The sequence below is a fragment of the Saccostrea cucullata genome, unplaced genomic scaffold, assembly GCF_032062105.1.
Source record: "Saccostrea cucullata isolate Sc308-1 unplaced genomic scaffold, CSIRO_AGI_Scuc_v1 ctg116, whole genome shotgun sequence".
In the NCBI taxonomy this organism is placed as follows: Eukaryota; Metazoa; Mollusca; class Bivalvia; order Ostreida; family Ostreidae; genus Saccostrea; species Saccostrea cuccullata.
The window spans coordinates 433,658-451,127 of NW_026931870.1; the positions used below are offsets into that span (position 1 = coordinate 433,658).

At 34.6% G+C, this 17,470-nt stretch overlaps 1 protein-coding gene across 7 annotated transcripts in view; it reads right to left on the reverse strand.

Annotated features, from left to right (window-relative positions):
* The window catches only part of LOC134233803 (ras GTPase-activating protein nGAP-like), a 61,655-nt gene extending 49,999 nt beyond the window's left edge, over positions 1 to 11,656 (reverse strand). For 3 of the 7 annotated variants that reach the window (XM_062715835.1, XM_062715839.1, XM_062715834.1), the window contains exons 1-4: positions 11,448 to 11,654; positions 2,067 to 2,194; positions 1,820 to 1,982; positions 1,547 to 1,636 (exon numbers count right to left, since the gene is read on the reverse strand). In XM_062715835.1, the coding sequence (XP_062571819.1) occupies positions 1,547 to 1,636; positions 1,820 to 1,982; positions 2,067 to 2,194; positions 11,448 to 11,508 (442 nt within the window). In that variant the 5' untranslated portion in view covers positions 11,509 to 11,654. Of the gene's footprint in view, positions 1 to 1,546; positions 1,637 to 1,819; positions 1,983 to 2,066; positions 2,195 to 11,447 lie in introns of all 7 variants that reach the window. The other 4 variants (XM_062715838.1, XM_062715837.1, XM_062715833.1 and 1 more) reach the window with 3 other exon arrangements.
* Positions 11,657 to 17,470: the final 5,814 nt, after the last annotated feature.

The window sequence follows — 17,470 nt, forward strand, 5'->3', positions numbered from 1 at the left end:
AGGTTCTAGGTGTAAATTAAAGTTAACGGTGGATTACCTCAGCAGATAGAGCTGCATTACATGCTTTGATGCTATTATTGTTACAATTTGTATTAGGGGGTCATGTGTGACAGTCACCCCAGGTTCAAATGTCATGGCCAGTTATCTTAGCTGGTAGAACGACCTGACCAGAAATTCAGGGAGGGGGTCCTGGTCTGATCTCTTCCATTCTTCTCCTCTCCGATTAAAATTTTATCAACAACAAGTCTGATTAACTCTATTTTGTTTGGGTGCATGTCAGGACTAATGCCTAGGTCACATTTAAGACGATGGTCGGGCGACTAAATTTTACTGGTCTTGTCGGCTGAAAGAACATGATCGGCCAACACAGTGTCGGACGACACGGAGCAGTCACATTATTTCCTAGGGACACCGATGACTTGAATAAGTAACACAAACAACCTTTTTTCTTTAGAAATCAGTAATATTTTTTCATAAATCTATATTCAGATAGGTGACACGAGTAATGTTTGCAAGGCAAAGTGGCAAAATCTTATAAAATTGTGACTCAATGTTGAAAATGTGTGCAAAATTTTGTATGGAATTGCATAAAAACGACAAATGCGCATATCTAAGCAGCAAAGAATATTTAAGATTTCTTTATATCTCATGGAATAATTATTTATGTTATTTCCGTTCAAAAAATATATATATCAATCCATGCATCAAAATTTTGCTTGTGTTATGTATCCTTAATAGGTTAAATATTCACAAGTCGGCCAATTGTCGCCCGATCATCGAGCTCTGAGCTACAGTTTGATTTTAAACGTCGGCCGAAATAATGAACACCTTTATTATCGAACGACGGACGACCGTCTTTATAAACTGACTCCCGATGGTCGGACGATGATCGAAGGTTGGTCGACGGATAACTTCAATTGAAGAATCGGCCACCGACGCAGAATAAATTATAACTTGGACCGATGGACACAAAATTGGTCGGCCGACAATAAAAGAGGTCAAAATCGGGCAAGACAGCGGCCGATGAACTGCCGACTGTCACCCGAAGAATCCCATTTTTGCTTCAAAACCCGTCGGCCGTTGGTCGTTTTTGGAAATGTGACTGGGGTTTTACTCTATCATGTTTGGGTGCATAAGTACCATACTTATCTATTTCTTGAAAATAAAGATTTGCAAAGATACAGAAGGCATGGGCCTGTAAATTTTTGTAAAGAAAATCTTAATTAAAAAATTTGTATTCAAAAATTCCATAAAATATAAAGGAACTATAAAAATAAAATAAGGAAAATGCAGAAAATGAGAAAAACATGTTTAACAAAGTCATGCATAAAAGAAGGCCTGTGATTACTGCAAAGGTTTTACATAAAAAGCATCTGGCTTCAAGATGTGACATTCATTCTTTTACAGCACTTCATGAACATGGACTACAACTGTAGTAGAAAAATTGTGTATACCAAGGAAAAAAAGATCAGAACAAGAAAGCATCGACAACATAGTGAACACAGAAATAGACGTAATAATAATGGAGGAGGTGACAATTCCAAACCTCCGAAAAACTGCGAGAGTCTCTGACGTCGACTGGGCTTTGGTGACAACTTTGTGTAAAATAGCTCCTCCGCACTCTGACAGTTACGCACTAAGTTAAAACAAAATGTAGAGAACTGCGTAGAGTTTTCAGTTGAATGCAGCTGTTCTGCATTAAATAATGAAAGGCACCTGTTTAATGATTTCACCAAATGCACCAGTTTCAAACACCAATTTTAATTAACAACTAGATTTGACTTAATTATTTCCACATTAAATTAATGTAGATGCTTACTACAGGGCTGTGGGGGACACAGCAGATGCTCGTCTTGGTGCTGTCTCGCGTTCTCCTGGATGCTCTTCAGGGTTTCAAACCCCCATCTCTTGTCAAACTCCTCCTTACCGTCATCCAGTCTCCTCTTTCTGAGGGTCACTAAGCTGGGTAGGTCATCAGCACCCTGGGGAAAAGGAGACACGGAATATAAAGAGAGATAACTCTGATGACATTTCTACATTGATTCCCATTTAGTGATACTAGTTACCTCCTCTTGTTTGTGGAAGGTCAGTGTTTTCAGGTCTTCCCTCAGCACACAGAATGACGGCTCCCAAGGAACGAGGGGGACGGAGGGACCAGAGGACCACAACATAGCAGTCAAGTCATGTGACGCATCTGAAAATACAATTTATATCAACATGAATAATGCTTAAATATAAAACAAGCTATAAATACAGATACAAATAAAATTGTTTCAAGAATGTAACATTGTTATCATCACTGAAAAGTCTGATTTTTAAACATTAATTTAAAAGAAAAAAATAGATAACATGAAGGACAATAATATATGCCCTATGTATTAAAATTAAAAATCTGATCCCACTTAATATACAGTACTGTATGTAGATATTAACATTCATTCTTTTTCCAGATTGGCTTGGATTATCAAATCAACATATTTTTTTTTCTTATTTGGTGAGGGGGTGGAGGCCGGTTAAAAATATTGATATTTCAGTATGTTGCAATACAAATGACAAAAAAAATTGTATTATAACTCCAATATGTTTTTGAAATGATATTCTGGAAAAAATCTTGCATTCAGGAATTCTATCATTTTAAATATTATGAAGAAAATTTGTAAGAAAGGTTTGTGATTATATATCCAAACTAAGACCAATGCTATTGTATGGGTGAATTTCAGTGCATAACTGATATTTTTCCTTAATTAATATAATGGTTATGTGGTTATGTACAGTATGTTCAGCATGTAAATTGAAGTTAATGAAAGAAAAAGTGAGCAAGCTCACATACCCCACGCTCCCCCAAAACTCAAAGTGCTGAAAATCACGGAAAAATGAAAGAATCGGAATTTCCCGGTAATATGCACATTTACAAATTGTGTCCTAATTATCTCCAGAGTTTGATGAAATTCTGTGCAGCAGTTTCTGAGGAGTTGCGCTGACAAACTGTTCACCACTATATTCTCTATATCCCCAAAAATCTAAGTTGTAAAGTGCCGAAATTCCCAGAAAAATAAAGGAATCGGAATTTCCTGGTAAAATGCACATCTATACATTGTGTCCTGAATATCTGCAAAGTTAAATTCTGTGCAGCGGTTTATGAGGGGTCGCGCTGACAAAATGTTCATCTGTATATTCAAGGTATGGCCAAAAATCTAATTTGAAAAGTGCCAAAATTCCCAGAAAAATAAAGGAATCGGAATTTCCTGGTAATATGCACATCTACACACTGTGTCCTAAATATCCCCAAAGTTTGACAAAATTCTGTGCAGCGGTTTATGAGGAGTTGTGCTGACAAACTGTTCATCTCTATATTCAAGGTATGGCTAAATGCCTAAGTTAAAAAGTGCGTAAACGGAAAAAATAATGGAATCGGAATTTCCTGGTAATATGCACATCTACACATTGTGTCCTAAATACCTGCAAAATTTGACGAAATTCTGTGCAGCGGTTTATGAGGAGTCGCGCTGACAAAAAAAAAGGACTGACTGACTAACACTCTGACGGACGGGTCAAAAACATTATACCTCACGCAACTAGTTGCATGGGGTATATAAGAAAATGCCATGCATTTTAATTTTCATTGAAAATATTGCAGCACATATTGCATTTAATACAGTTATAAAATATCGCAATATACTGCAAAATGAAATCTCTGCCAATATCTTAAGCTCTGTGTGTGTATAAGGAATTTACTTGCTCTGGTAATTAAATGATCAAAAGAGAGAAGTTTGTAGTACTATATATCAGATTTAGTGATGTATTTATAGACACTGATCGTTGGTCAGCAATTCTTCCTCGGAATTGATCCCTATATTTCTATAGGTGAGTCATCGATCACCGGTTATTTATGTCGCGGTCTGTCATTGAAGGACGCGGCAACAGATTGCCCACTGTAACTGTCACATCTAACCTACTTCATAATATTTACTTATCCCTCAAAGCCCAGGCAAAACATGTTTATCTCATTGTTTTTCATTAAAATTTTCATTTCCATCAATTAGGGCCGAGGTATTGGAGGAATAATAGGTAGATCACCCCAGAACAACAAACCTGATTACATGTACACAGCGTTCATTAGGAGTCAATTACAGAGTAGGCCGGGGGCTTTCATCTCCAAGATTACATTTCAAAAGAACACATCAAACCTTGCAGCGATGCAATATAAAGTAGTTATTGGTGATAAATTCTAAGGCACTATCATCTATAATACCACTGATCCGGGCTCTTCTAGTAATTCATAATATAGCTCTCTTTTCCTTGTGATTGGTGGTTTTCTTTTTTTTTTGTCAATTCTGGCATGACAGTAATGAAACAAGGACTGACTACTAGCCTAATAGTAACATCAGAAGTACCACAGTGAGGGTTTGTCTGTCCAAAAGTACTATAATATCAAACAATAGTTTCAATCCTTCACCATCAACATATACTAGTAATCCATTTGATACAGTATTTTCATACATTGGTCTGCTACAACTTTCATTGAGGGGGGAGGGGGGGGGGGGGAGGTTAGCTTCATATAACCATTATAACCATTTGATCACATGACAGAACTACTTTCTAGCTGATTACAATAGGCCAGCTTACAGACTTAGATTTCTAGTCATTGAAGAAAAATAACCCAAATGCCTCATTCTTCTTCTAAGACTTTTCCTAATTCAGAAACTCAGACTTTTCTAGATTAGTTAAGATGCAATCTGTCAATGTCCACCATGTACAATTTCTGACCCTTCTGGTGACTGATAGACATGTAATTTTAATATGAACACAAATATAATACTGTCAGATACTGCCTATCATAAAACAAAAGTACACATATTAGTACATGTATTTTAAGATTGCGATCTCTTAAGGAGACCCTAGAAGATGACATGTATAAGACAAACCGTGAGGAAGAAACCAGCATAAGGAAATGCTCCTTCAATATTCACTGGTGAGATTTAGGATGTGATGAATGTCAAATCAATTGAAAAATTGCAGATTTATATAAAAATAAATTGTATGCACTTAAAGAATCACAAAATTCATGTAAATAATTATTAGTACCAAGAATTTCAATTGAATAGAAACTCTGCTTTCTTTAGGGTTTGAATTCAACCTTGAAGTCCTTCATTACTGAATTGTAAAAAAAAGTTAATTTGTCTCATTTCTGCCATTTCTTAAGTTACTAAATATGATAAACCATGCATATGCTGCCCTAGAATTCATGTAAAGAATTATTAGTACCAAGAATTTCAATTGAATAGAAACTCTGCTTTCTTTAGGGTTTGAATTCAACCTTGAAGCCCTTCATTACTGAATTGTAAAAACAAGTTAATTTGTCTCATTTCTGCCATTTCTTAAGTTACTAAATATGATAAACCATGCATACGCTGCCCTGGAACTCCATCAGCCAGATCACAGGATTGTTTAGGCTCTGTAACTCCTTTATTTCAAGGTATAGGATTGTCTAAACCTTTGCAACTCCTTCTGATTTAAGTAACACAATTGTTTAAACAGAGTTACAATTAGTGCTAATCCCTATTCCCCAAACGCTCCCCAACTCCCTTTTTGTGCCATATTCCCTGTATGCTTCATTAAATAAGACAAATTCTATGCATTTAAGACTTTAACAACGATTTCCCAGAAGTATACCAAGTATATTCAAATTTAAGCAATGCAAACGTATGCATTTGAATGCATGTGCATAATGATCATATCATCTTGTCTACACTATCTATATATTTTAATATACTTAATTTCATAGCATTTAATCAAAAAGTATTGAAAAATACACTTATTCAAGCGTAGTTTTAATTTTACTCATTTCACGTGCAAGCATGTGCATGATGACCATTCCTTCTTGTAGGAGTTCATTATGTCTATCTATATTCTAAATCCCATCCTGTTTGGTTGGAAACCAAAGGCGTTATAACCATTTAAAGTATAAGCGAATCAGATTGCAGCGCACTTGCATGCGTGTGATTTCATGACAATATTATTTATCATATTGTAGGACATCCTAAAGTCCATGTTTTAAATTTCAAAGCATTTCGTTAAAAAACAGAAAAAATACGATATTTTTGTTAACAGGAGCGCACGTGCAAGCACGAGCATGCAAGTCCATGATGACCATGCCTTCTAGAAGGAGTCCGTTATGTCTGTCTATGTTTTATATCCCATCCCATTTGGTTGAAAAACAAGGGAGTTATAGCCATTTAAAGTTTAAGCCAATCAGATTGCAGTGCACGTGCATGCGCGTGTTTTCATGACAATTTTTATATATCATATTGCAGGACATCCTAAAGTATGCCTAAGTTTTAAATTTCATAGCATTTTGTCAAAAAAACAGAAAAGATATTGAAGCCAATCAGAGCGAAGCGCACGTGCATGCGTGTGAGTTCGTGCTTGACAGTGTTACATTATCTACATTATTATTATATCTTTATATAATGAATTTCAAATCATTTCATTAAAAAATGTAAAAGTTATAGCTATATTAAGTATATAAGTCATTTCACGTGTTGCACACGCCCGCACGTGCATGCGTATGCGCGCAAAATGACCTTCGTTCCGCACACCTACACTACACACCTATTAACCCTAAAAAGGTTTTAGCTCAGTTGGGTGAACATCTGAGAACATCTCTTCGGAGAACAAATAAGAAAAAAAATAATAACTAGTGCTAATTGTAACGGGGACCGTTACAGATGTTCCCCAAACGCTCCCCATCTCCCTTTTGGTGCCATATTCCCCGTAAGTTTCATTAAATAAGACAAAATTTATGCATTTGAGACTTTAACAACGTTTACCCAGAAGGGTACCAAGTTCATTCAAATTTTAGCACTGCACGCGTGCGCATGTGAATGCATGTGCGTAATGACCATATCATCTTGTCTACACAATCTATATACTTTAATATACTAAATATTAAAGTATTTAATCCAAAAGTATTAAAGAATATGCTCATTCAAGTGTATTTTTGATTTTACTCATTTCACGTGCACGCACGTGCATACATGAGCATGGTGACATACCTTCTTGTAGAAGTCCATTACATCTATAAATCCCACTCCGTTTGGTTGAAAACCAAGGGAGTTATAGCTATTTAAAGATTCGGCCAATCAGATTGCAGTGCGCGTACATGCACGTATATGGATGTGCATGATGACCATACCTTCTTGTAGAAGTCTATTATATCTATCTATGTTACAAATCACATCCTGTTTGGTTGAAAACCAAGGGAAAAATAGCTATTTAAAGTTTCAGCCAATCAGATTGCAGCACACGTGCATGCACGTGCTTTCTTGATAATTGCTATATATCATGTTGTAGGATATCCTAATGCATGGCTATGTTCAAAATTTCAAAGGATTTCATCAAAAAACAAGAAAGATATTGAGACTTTAGTTTCAGCCAATCAGAACGAAGCACACGTGTATGCGCGTGAGATCTTGCTATTTTGACCATGTCATATTGTCTATGCTACTACTATATTCTTATATTATGAGTTTCAAAGCATTTCATCAAAACGGTAAAGATTTACGTCTATTTCAATGAAATCGGTCATTTCACGTGTTGCTCGTGCGCGCTCTTGCAAGCACGTGCACATAAAATGGCATGTTGACAATGTCATCTTATCTACATTTATAATATGTCTATATATTCTAAATATTAAAGCATTACATCGAAAAATGTAAAAGTTACGGCAATTTCAAGTATATTGGTCATTTCACGTGTTGCACGTGCGCGCTCTTGCAAGCACGTGCGCGCAAAATGACCTTCGTTCCGCAAATCTACATAACATGCCTACTTACCCTAAAAAGGTTTCCCCTTAATCGGATGTGTACTTTACAAGATCATTCGCGGACAAAATTTTCCCGAGAAGAAAAATAATAATAATAAGAAACAGAGTAAAAACAATATGTTCCCCAACTTCGTTTGGGGAACATAATAATAATAAGAAACCGAGTAAAAACAATATGTTCCCAAACTCCGTTTGGGGAACATAATAATCCCTATTGGGGTGCCAGGTTTTTTTTAGCCCTTTAACTCCTCCTTCCAAGTAAAAGGACTATAACTCCTTCATCCTGAGTAATTGAATTGTTTATGCCTGACTGCTCTTTAATTCAGGTAACAGTTTTTCACTCTTAATCTGTTTTAGTGATCCTCTACTCATCTATGTAACAAGACACGAGTCACACAACCTAGGACATTTGGTTAACAGGATTAAACTTCAGTCCTATAATCCTAGATAGATCCTTCCCTTCACATGTAGGATTGCTTCAGTCCTATAATCATAGATTTATCCTTTCCTTCACTAATTTAAAAGGTTTGCCTCAGGCCTATAAGCCAAGACTGAATCTTATACAAGCCCTTCATTTTAGTAACTGGACTGCTTCAGTTCTACAAGCCTAGGCAAATTCTTCCCTTCAGTAACTGGATTTCTTCAGTTCCATAATCCTAGACAAATCTGTCCCTTCAGTAACAGGATTGCTTCAGTTCCATAATCTTAGACAGAACCTTCCCTTTACAATTAGGATTGCTTCAGTCCTATACATCTAGATTGATCCTTTTCTTTTCTAATAGCAGTTTACTTTTTGTCTAAGCACCAGATTGATCCTTTTCTTTTCTAATAGCAGTTTACTTTTTGTCTAAGCACCATACTACAGTGTATTTCATTCTGCAGATCTGACATTTTATGTTTATAAAGGTCATTTTCAGAGTCCTTAGGGATTTAACACTTTGTTCTTGAAATAATGCTATTAGCTTGTAAAATATTTCTCTGATTGTATAACACTTAGATGTTTCAAATTGCTTTTATCACTACATTTTTAATTTGAATGATAATACATGTTTGCATTCCCCAGGAGGCCTGATCCCTTTCATTCTGTAGTGATGGCCTCCCCTGGTTGGGGGAATTCTAAGAGACAGGGTCTGCGATTCCTCAAATTAATCAAAAAATGAACTCTCTGCCGCCTCCAATGACAAAGTACAGATCTCTCTGTCTCATCAGTATTAATGAAACACTGCTGTAAAAATAACTCTCCTTCTACTAATGATACTTTGTAATTAAATCTCTCTCTCTCTCTTGCTCTCTCTCTCTCTCTCTCTCTGTTCCTCTGAACTGTATGGATTGAAACACTACTTCTATATTCAAGCTGCAACATAAGTGATTAGACTAATGGTGGCAAAACATCAAAGGAATTCTTTAATTCTGGCAGACTTCAAAAGTCACATAAAGTTGATCAAACTTTAGCTTTTATACAACATTTTTAATCCTCCTTTCCAACATTTAATTCATTTTATTAGTCATTTAACTTCCATTACAAGTCATCATGGGAAAACTAAAGCTCAGGTGAAGTGCACATATTTTATGAAATGGAAAAAGTTAAAACTGACTTCTCAATGTTTTGTTAAAATGTAAATCCCTGACCTGGTTAACATTAACAAAAGATTTTAAACTTTCAATGAACATTTATGGAGAAACACTTCCTGTCCTCAGAAATTTGTGGATTTTTAACATCTGATAATTTTTTTCCTACGTTATAGATTCATTTTGTAGACAGAAGTCAACCATTAATTACATGTAAATAATTCGCTGATTTCTTAATCCTCTCTAAGTATAAGTAGACATCACTTGACAGATAATACAGGACTCAGATTCTGTGCTTTTCTGGACTGTTTAATTTTGTCATGGTATTTTGTGATGGTATTGATGGTATTTTGTGGTGGTATTTTGTGATGGTAGTGATGGTATTTTGTGATGGTATTTTTCCTCTGACATCCTATAAAAGCTGTTATAATTGTGTCTCCATAACCAAAATGTCACCTTCAAAAAGTATTCTTGAAAAACATTAGAGGGGACATACCAGGGCCTTTGGAGCCCCCCCCCCCCCCCAAGTCCAATGCAATACCCCAATGGGGGCCAATAAGTAGATTTTATTAGAACTGTCGTATGCTTGATTTTAATTATACATGTATTCTTTAAAAAAATATCATACAACTTTACATATTGTTTAAGATCATGATATTATATATTCACCCTTTCTTTAACTTTGAACTTGTGACTTAAATTGAATTAAAAGCACAAATACTAATAATTATAAAGACTGTGAGATTTCATTTGTCTTTTACCTGAATTCCCAATTTTTCTATTATCACATTTTTCTGTAGTTATAATCTCTTTAAGCTTCGACCTATAACCTTTGTGTTCTGAATCCTGGATATTATCATCCCTTATACTTCAGATGATTCAATACAGCTCAATCATGTAACAGATTGTCGCACTTACGACGGCCCAGCATGTTACAGCGGAAACAGACAGACAAACCATCTTCCTGTGTACACAATTACAGTGCTAGTGTCATTAACTCTTACAAAACATTCTTTTTATAGCCTGCAGGTAAAAAATATAAGATAAAATTTGCAGGATTCATCTTTTGGGAGATAAAATGATAGAAAAATAATATTAGGCCTCGAAGATTCTATACAAACATCTTAGACTATTTACTAGGACGTAGGAGTGTTTTATTGAAAGTTGACCCTACATTTTATTGAAACAAGTCCATAGAAGGTAGGCTACAATAAAGGTTCAATCCAACCACTCTCCCAAAGGAAATCGTATAAAACAGAAGTTAATGTAAACACAGATAAGCCCCGTGTCACAACTTTATTTGCTGAAATCAAAATCATCAAACATGACCCCCCAATCTCCGCAGGAAATACCAATTTTAAACTAGCCAGGGACACACAAGTAGAATTAATTTTTTTGCACAAAAAATTTCCTTAAATAAAATTGTGTAAGTGGAAATAAGTGGTGTATTTAATCTTTGGATCTCTCGCTGTCAACAATTTGTTAGACTTTATAAAGCTTAGCTAATCTTTTGTGTTATCTTGAAAATATGAATCATTTTGATAAAATTTTTAAAAATATGGCAAACATCAGTCGTTAAAGAGTTAAACTGAGATAGACAAACATAATAAATACATTGAGATGGTTAGGGATAAATGAAGACATTGAAACAATAGATACAGCTAGAGGGACAGACAAAAATATTCCCAGGTAACGGATTACAGGTGATTGACAATCGCAGCAGAGTGATGACCACATAATGAAACAATGTGGCCCTCCGACACACACACATTCCCTGCACAAACAGACAAGTACTAGTGTAAAGGTAATATGTAAAAAAAAGTTTGCATAAAAAATTCAGTCAAATCATCACAATTTCCGACTATCAAGTTCCCTCATTTTAAAAAATAGTGTTATCGATTGCACATATGTTAAAACTAAACTGTTCCGACACTAAAAACAAATGAAATATCTTTTATACACACAAATTAACACAACCTGTTACATAACGGTTAACACGTGTGTCATTTGTTTACCGTTATCTGATGAAAGAGATAAGAAAACTAACACCTACCCCACACCATGAGCCAACCTTCTATCCTCGAGGGTCCGTCTCCCATCTCCTCCATTTCCATCTTCCGATATTTAGCTATAAAAATTTAAAACAAGGATGTTCTTATAGATCGAACTGTCAACAATTAAAACTTCTCCACATTTTTACATATTTCCTGGAGTACAATGTTTTCGCACTTTTCCTGCATCCGTTTGCTTGCCCGCTAACGGTGTAATGCATAACGCGACAGTCCTCTCCGCCTGTCAATCAAACGTAGGCGACAGATAATGAACATCAGTGAGAGGTGTTCGATTTTACTACTACGTGATTTCTGTGTTTATTATCTCATAGCTTTCACATTCCTTTGATTTCAAAAATATATCTGTGTCATCTGGATGTTAAATAAATATTTAGATTATCTATAGTGGGCGTTCACTTTTCCGTTTATTTTTAGATAACGTACACGTGGTTTTTCGACGGTAAACAGCAATGTTCTAATCCTTCCGCATTTTTAAGACGTTAAAATACCTGGAGGTTTACATGATTACATAATGCAGGTCATTAATCAGAGTAAACTACGCATGTTTATCGGTAAACCATACCTGTAATTCTAACATGTCATTGGGGACTTGATTCTTATGGAAGATTGATCCCCCATTCCTAAACCCCATCCACCCATCTCCAATCTATGCACTGTGCATCAATAGCTATGGGAAACTTTCTCGGCTTAGGTTAACACGTCAGTCCAAATATCCAGTCCAGCTGAATCTCAACTAAATATGAAAATATAAATACTGAAGTACTAATAAATTACTTGCTTGTTTCGGTTTCCATGATTCCACTTTAACCCGCGTAAGCGGGTTATGAGTAATCATTTTATTGTTTATATTTATATCTGTTTAAATAATCAATTAAAGTAGGATTAAAAAGATTAATTATTGTAAAATGCGAACGTCTTTATAGTATGGAACAGCCACTGATTAAATTATAATATAGTTTATGCAGGGATCAATGGGGTTTCTAAAGGAGAAAATATTCAGTGGATAACCAAAAAATGAATCTCTCCGAATTGATAATCCGGCCAGTTTGGGGAGCTTTTGTTATTTTTTTTCTATATAGTTTTATTTAGGAAAGTTAAGTAACTTAACATTGATTTCAGATTTCCCTTCTAAAACTCGGAGGGTTATCAGAAGGCTCTAGCGGCGACACCCCCCACTACTTTATGCACATGCAATTCTTGCCAATCCCCCCCCCCTTTTTGGAGAGTTTTCTGATGATTGAAATGAATAGAGTGGAGAAGAGTTTTCATTGTATTGTTATGTGATATTTTAGATAATATCATTAAACTTTTTTATACAGTATGATTTCTAAGTACTTAATATCTTCCTTAATTATAAAAAGTACTCGACATGTTTGTTGGAATTGATAGCTAGAAATTAGTATCCTTTAAAAAGTCACATCACTGATTTTATTTGATAGAATGCAATTTGTCAGAAAAGACAGAAGGAAAACTGAGAAAACTCGAATAAAATTGGACTTAAAAAAACGTCGGTCTTATAAATCTAAAAGAATTCCATTGGGCGCCCCTTTGATAGCAGGTCTATCTATTTTTGTGGTCAATTGACACAGAATTCTGCATATGAAGGAGACAACACTTTCTATGGCATTCAACTCGAAATTCAGATAAATCGCCATTGTTTTACCAAAAAAATGAAGAAGAAATAAAACAAACAAGATTGACAACCAAGTTGATGAAACAAGAACATCAGCAGTCTCGTTTAAAGTCATCATGCATATCGTAAGTTCTATGGTCGATACAATGACCTTGTCAGCAAGTACAATTTATCATTGAGTCAAATGCTGACTGACGTTTTTCATACTAATTGCTAGTCAATTATTTATTCACTGAATTGACGACGGATTTTCCGTTATTTCCCGATCATGACAATTAACGGTGGGTGTGACCGATCGGCAGGGGATGCTCACTCTTCCATGGCACCTGATCCCACCTCTGATGTTTTGTAGGTCCGTGTTTGCTGTGCTCCTATTTTGTATTGTTTTATGGACTTTTGATATTGAATACTGTTCGTTATCTCCATATCCTGCATTCATAACTCGACATATATTTTACCAGAAGAAGGTGTATTGGTAACCTAACAAAAAGATTATTAAAGAAGGTGAATACTTTATCTTTTTATTTGTCAGCTCTGCTCCTGTTTTGTATTGTTTTATGGACTTTGATATTGAAATAAACTTTTCTCATATCCCTGCATATGACATATATATTTAAGGAATCATTGGTAACCTAACAAAAAGATTATTAAAGAAGGTGAATACTTTATCTTTTTAGGGCATCAACAAAGGTTCAAGTGGGAATAATAATTTGCATAACGGGCGAATCATTATAGTTCCATTTCATTGTGAGATAAAATTGTAGATTTAGATTTTATTAAAAATGTAGACATGGATTTAAATAACTGAGGACTCCCATGCCAATTTAATTCAATATAGTTCTCGCCCACTGACGTCAAACACAAAGGCAGCCGCACGAGATTTACATGCATATTTGGCCTCCTTAGCGTCAGACACAGAGACACGTACCCTTTTCCAAGCATATTAGGCCTCCTTAATTATGAATCGACCTGAGAAAAATTAATGGATTTTCAAAAAATCAACTCCGCTAACTTTCAAAGGGTTATCACAGAGAAAAAAGAAATGGAAATATGTATATATAAAATGTATCTCATTTGATTGGATAAATAGCATGCTCTTCGTAGGAACAATTTCTTAAACCTGGTAGGATATTGACAAGCAAGTTGATGAAACAAGAATACCATAGTCATTTAAAGTCGTCATTTCGCAAGTTAATTTATAGTCGATAAAATGAGCTTGTGAGCAAATAAATACATATACAATCTTTCATTTACTGAAGACATTTTTTTAAATATTATTTTATTATGGCCAAAAAAAAATTAATAAATATTTTCTCAGGCCAAAAAATTCAAAATTCAATGCGGCAGGCAGGCTTTTTTTTTTTTTGAAGCAGGTTTTACACCTTATTTAAGCCATTTGTTCAATAAAATGATACCATCTACTAATTCTTAATTTTTGATCTCTGAAATTAGTTATAATATGTATTCAACTTTAAATGATGTTACTCCAAACATTTATTAAAAAGTTTCTTCTTAAAATATTGTAAATTTATCAGAAACATATTGTTTATCTAATAAAACGTCTATCTTAGCATTTATGAAAAGGGGAATAACTCAATTTTCTTTTCCAACTTGAAAAATAGAAAATTGAGTTTTTTCCTTTTATATGCAATAAAATTGATCAATGCGGCCGTTTTTTAACTGATGCGGCGGTGCCTGAGAAACTATTGATTAATTTTTTTTGGCCTATTCTATATAATTTTTTATGTTAACTTATTATTTGCACATTAAATTATCTCTCCGTTTTTCCAGTCATCACAAAAACACGGTGGGTATGACCGGTCGGCAGGGGATGCTCACTCCTCCATGGCACCTGATCCCACCTCTGATGTGTTGTAATGTTTTAATGTACTTTAGAGCTTGAGTAATGATACATTATCTCCATTGTTTTCTGCAAATTTTGAAGTGTTGCCTACATAGAAAAACAATTAAAATTCTGGATATTAAATAAGAATGTTCAATTATGGATTGGTGGTACTTTAATGAAACACTTAAAGAGGACAAGCTATATTTTTATTTCAACATTCAGCATCTAGACTTTACGTTTATCATTCAGCACTAAGAAATGGCGGACATAATATCATAAAAAGTAAATAAATAAAAAAGTGTAGCTGTAGACTAAAACAAAATGAAGAGGAAAATATTTTTTAAGATAAATGTAACAAATGGCAGGGCCGTAACTAGGGGTAAAAGATAGAGGAGGCGGGGGTTTGGGGGCCGCTGATTGAGGCCCCCAAAGATGGGGGGGGTGCGGGGGCGAAGCCCCCCGCAAAAAAATTGCTTCAAACGGCTCAATTTTGGACCATTTCCTTGATTTTGAGAATGTTTACCACTTTATTATATTACCTATTTATGTACTATTTTAGATAGATATGATCAAATAAATTTCAATCGTAATTTTAACTTCTGAATGTAAATATAAACAATGATAAATACGAAACTGACTTTTCCCAAGAAAAAGATAAAATTATATATATATATATATATATATATATATATATATATATATATATATATATATATATATAATATATATATATATATATATATATATGGTCCTTCGGATTGGGCATAAAGTTAACCGAAGCCCCGTGTCACAGCTGTGGCACGATAAAATTCTGCTCAAAGGCCCTTGAGCATAGGTAATGGTGACACTCACTGGATAGCTGAAAAATTGCTCAGGTGGCTATAGTCAAAAAAATAAATGATCAATCTTGATCCAGCTGCTTGTGTTGTGTTTCTTATTTCAAAAAAAAAAAAAAAAAAAAAAAAAATGAAAATCTAGAGGAGGCAATTGCCTCCGTTGCCTCAATGGTAGTTACGGCCCTGAATGGGAGATTAGTGAATGTGATCTCACGACTTATCTACAGTAAAACATTTAACTATCTGAGATACGGAAACAGAATTAATATATGAATAAATAAAAAAAATGGCTAAGAATTAGAGTTTAAAATATTTAACACTTTGGGTATATTTGAACTGCATTAGCCTAGGCCTATGATTAGCTGCAGATCTGTAGCGGTATGGTTTTATATACATGTATTTGTCTTTGACCATAACGCTACAGATCCCGTAATGCAAAGAAGGTGCTATTTACGGCGCAATATTTTTTGCGCACTTTTGAGGAGAATTTCTCCACTTTCCAGCATCGGTCAATTAACTACCTTTCACTCCCTAATTTTAGGCACAATATTTAACTAATATGTATATTTCATCCATCTCCCAACCCTTTATAGTCGTCTCTACAAGTGATAAACTCGCTTGATTAAAATTATTTGTTAGATTGCTGAAAATTCACTTCAACCGAGTTTATTGCCTGTAGAGACAACTATTAATGGTTGGGAGGTGGATAAAATATACACATTGGCGACAGAATGTGTCTAGAATTAGGGAGTGAAAGGTAGTAGATTGACCAATGCTAGAAACAGGTCTGGGCGGCCTCCGTTTTTGGAGGATCGCTAAATTCAATATGGCAGCCAATTTTTTTACCTTATATGGAAACCGCAATGCAATGTCGGATAGTTTATCTTCTGTTTTAAGAGGATAACACTGGTAATTTTCAAACGCTTCGTGCCTACCTTTAATCAAAAAGTGCAAGCACGAGAGTACAATTAAATAAAAGTTCAAACATTAAACTATCGATTGTATGTGGCGATTTCAGATTCTATGTCTAGAATTTTAACAAAACGCTTTCAAAGTTGGCACTTCTTACGATTCATTTCTACTTAATATTTCTTGTTATTTTGTATAATTTTTATGTTTTTTCCCTATACCCTTTTCCCTCCAAGACAAACAAACAGGCACTAAAATGCTCAAACAATACATACATGATATTATTTTCATTTAATTCAAAATTAGAGAAAAGGGAAACACAAAAGAAAACGTACTGTAAAGAAAAAGTACACTCTGCCTGATAATTTTAGCAAATAAAAAAATTTGAAGATAAAATAAGTATTATTTAGACAAATCAAGAAAAAGCACCGCCAACTTTATAGCTGTGCAGCATCCAAACAAAACGGGGAGTTGCATCCGAGTATATATATTTCCACGGAAAAAATTTCAGTCAGATTAGTTTTGTCAACGGGATAGACGTAATTGAATTTTATTCAGTCTTAACTGATAGAGATGACGGTTTAACCGTGTTGTAGATTTGAAATTTATTTCAGGGGTCTTAAAATCTCAGTTTAATTAGATACAGATACAGACAGTTCTTTGATGGGCTTTGATATCACAGATTTTTATTGTGTTATTTAAATGCGACATTAAAAACGAAGAAAAAGATGTATGTACTACAGTCGTCAGAGATAAAGATTTTTAAAAGATGAATTAAAA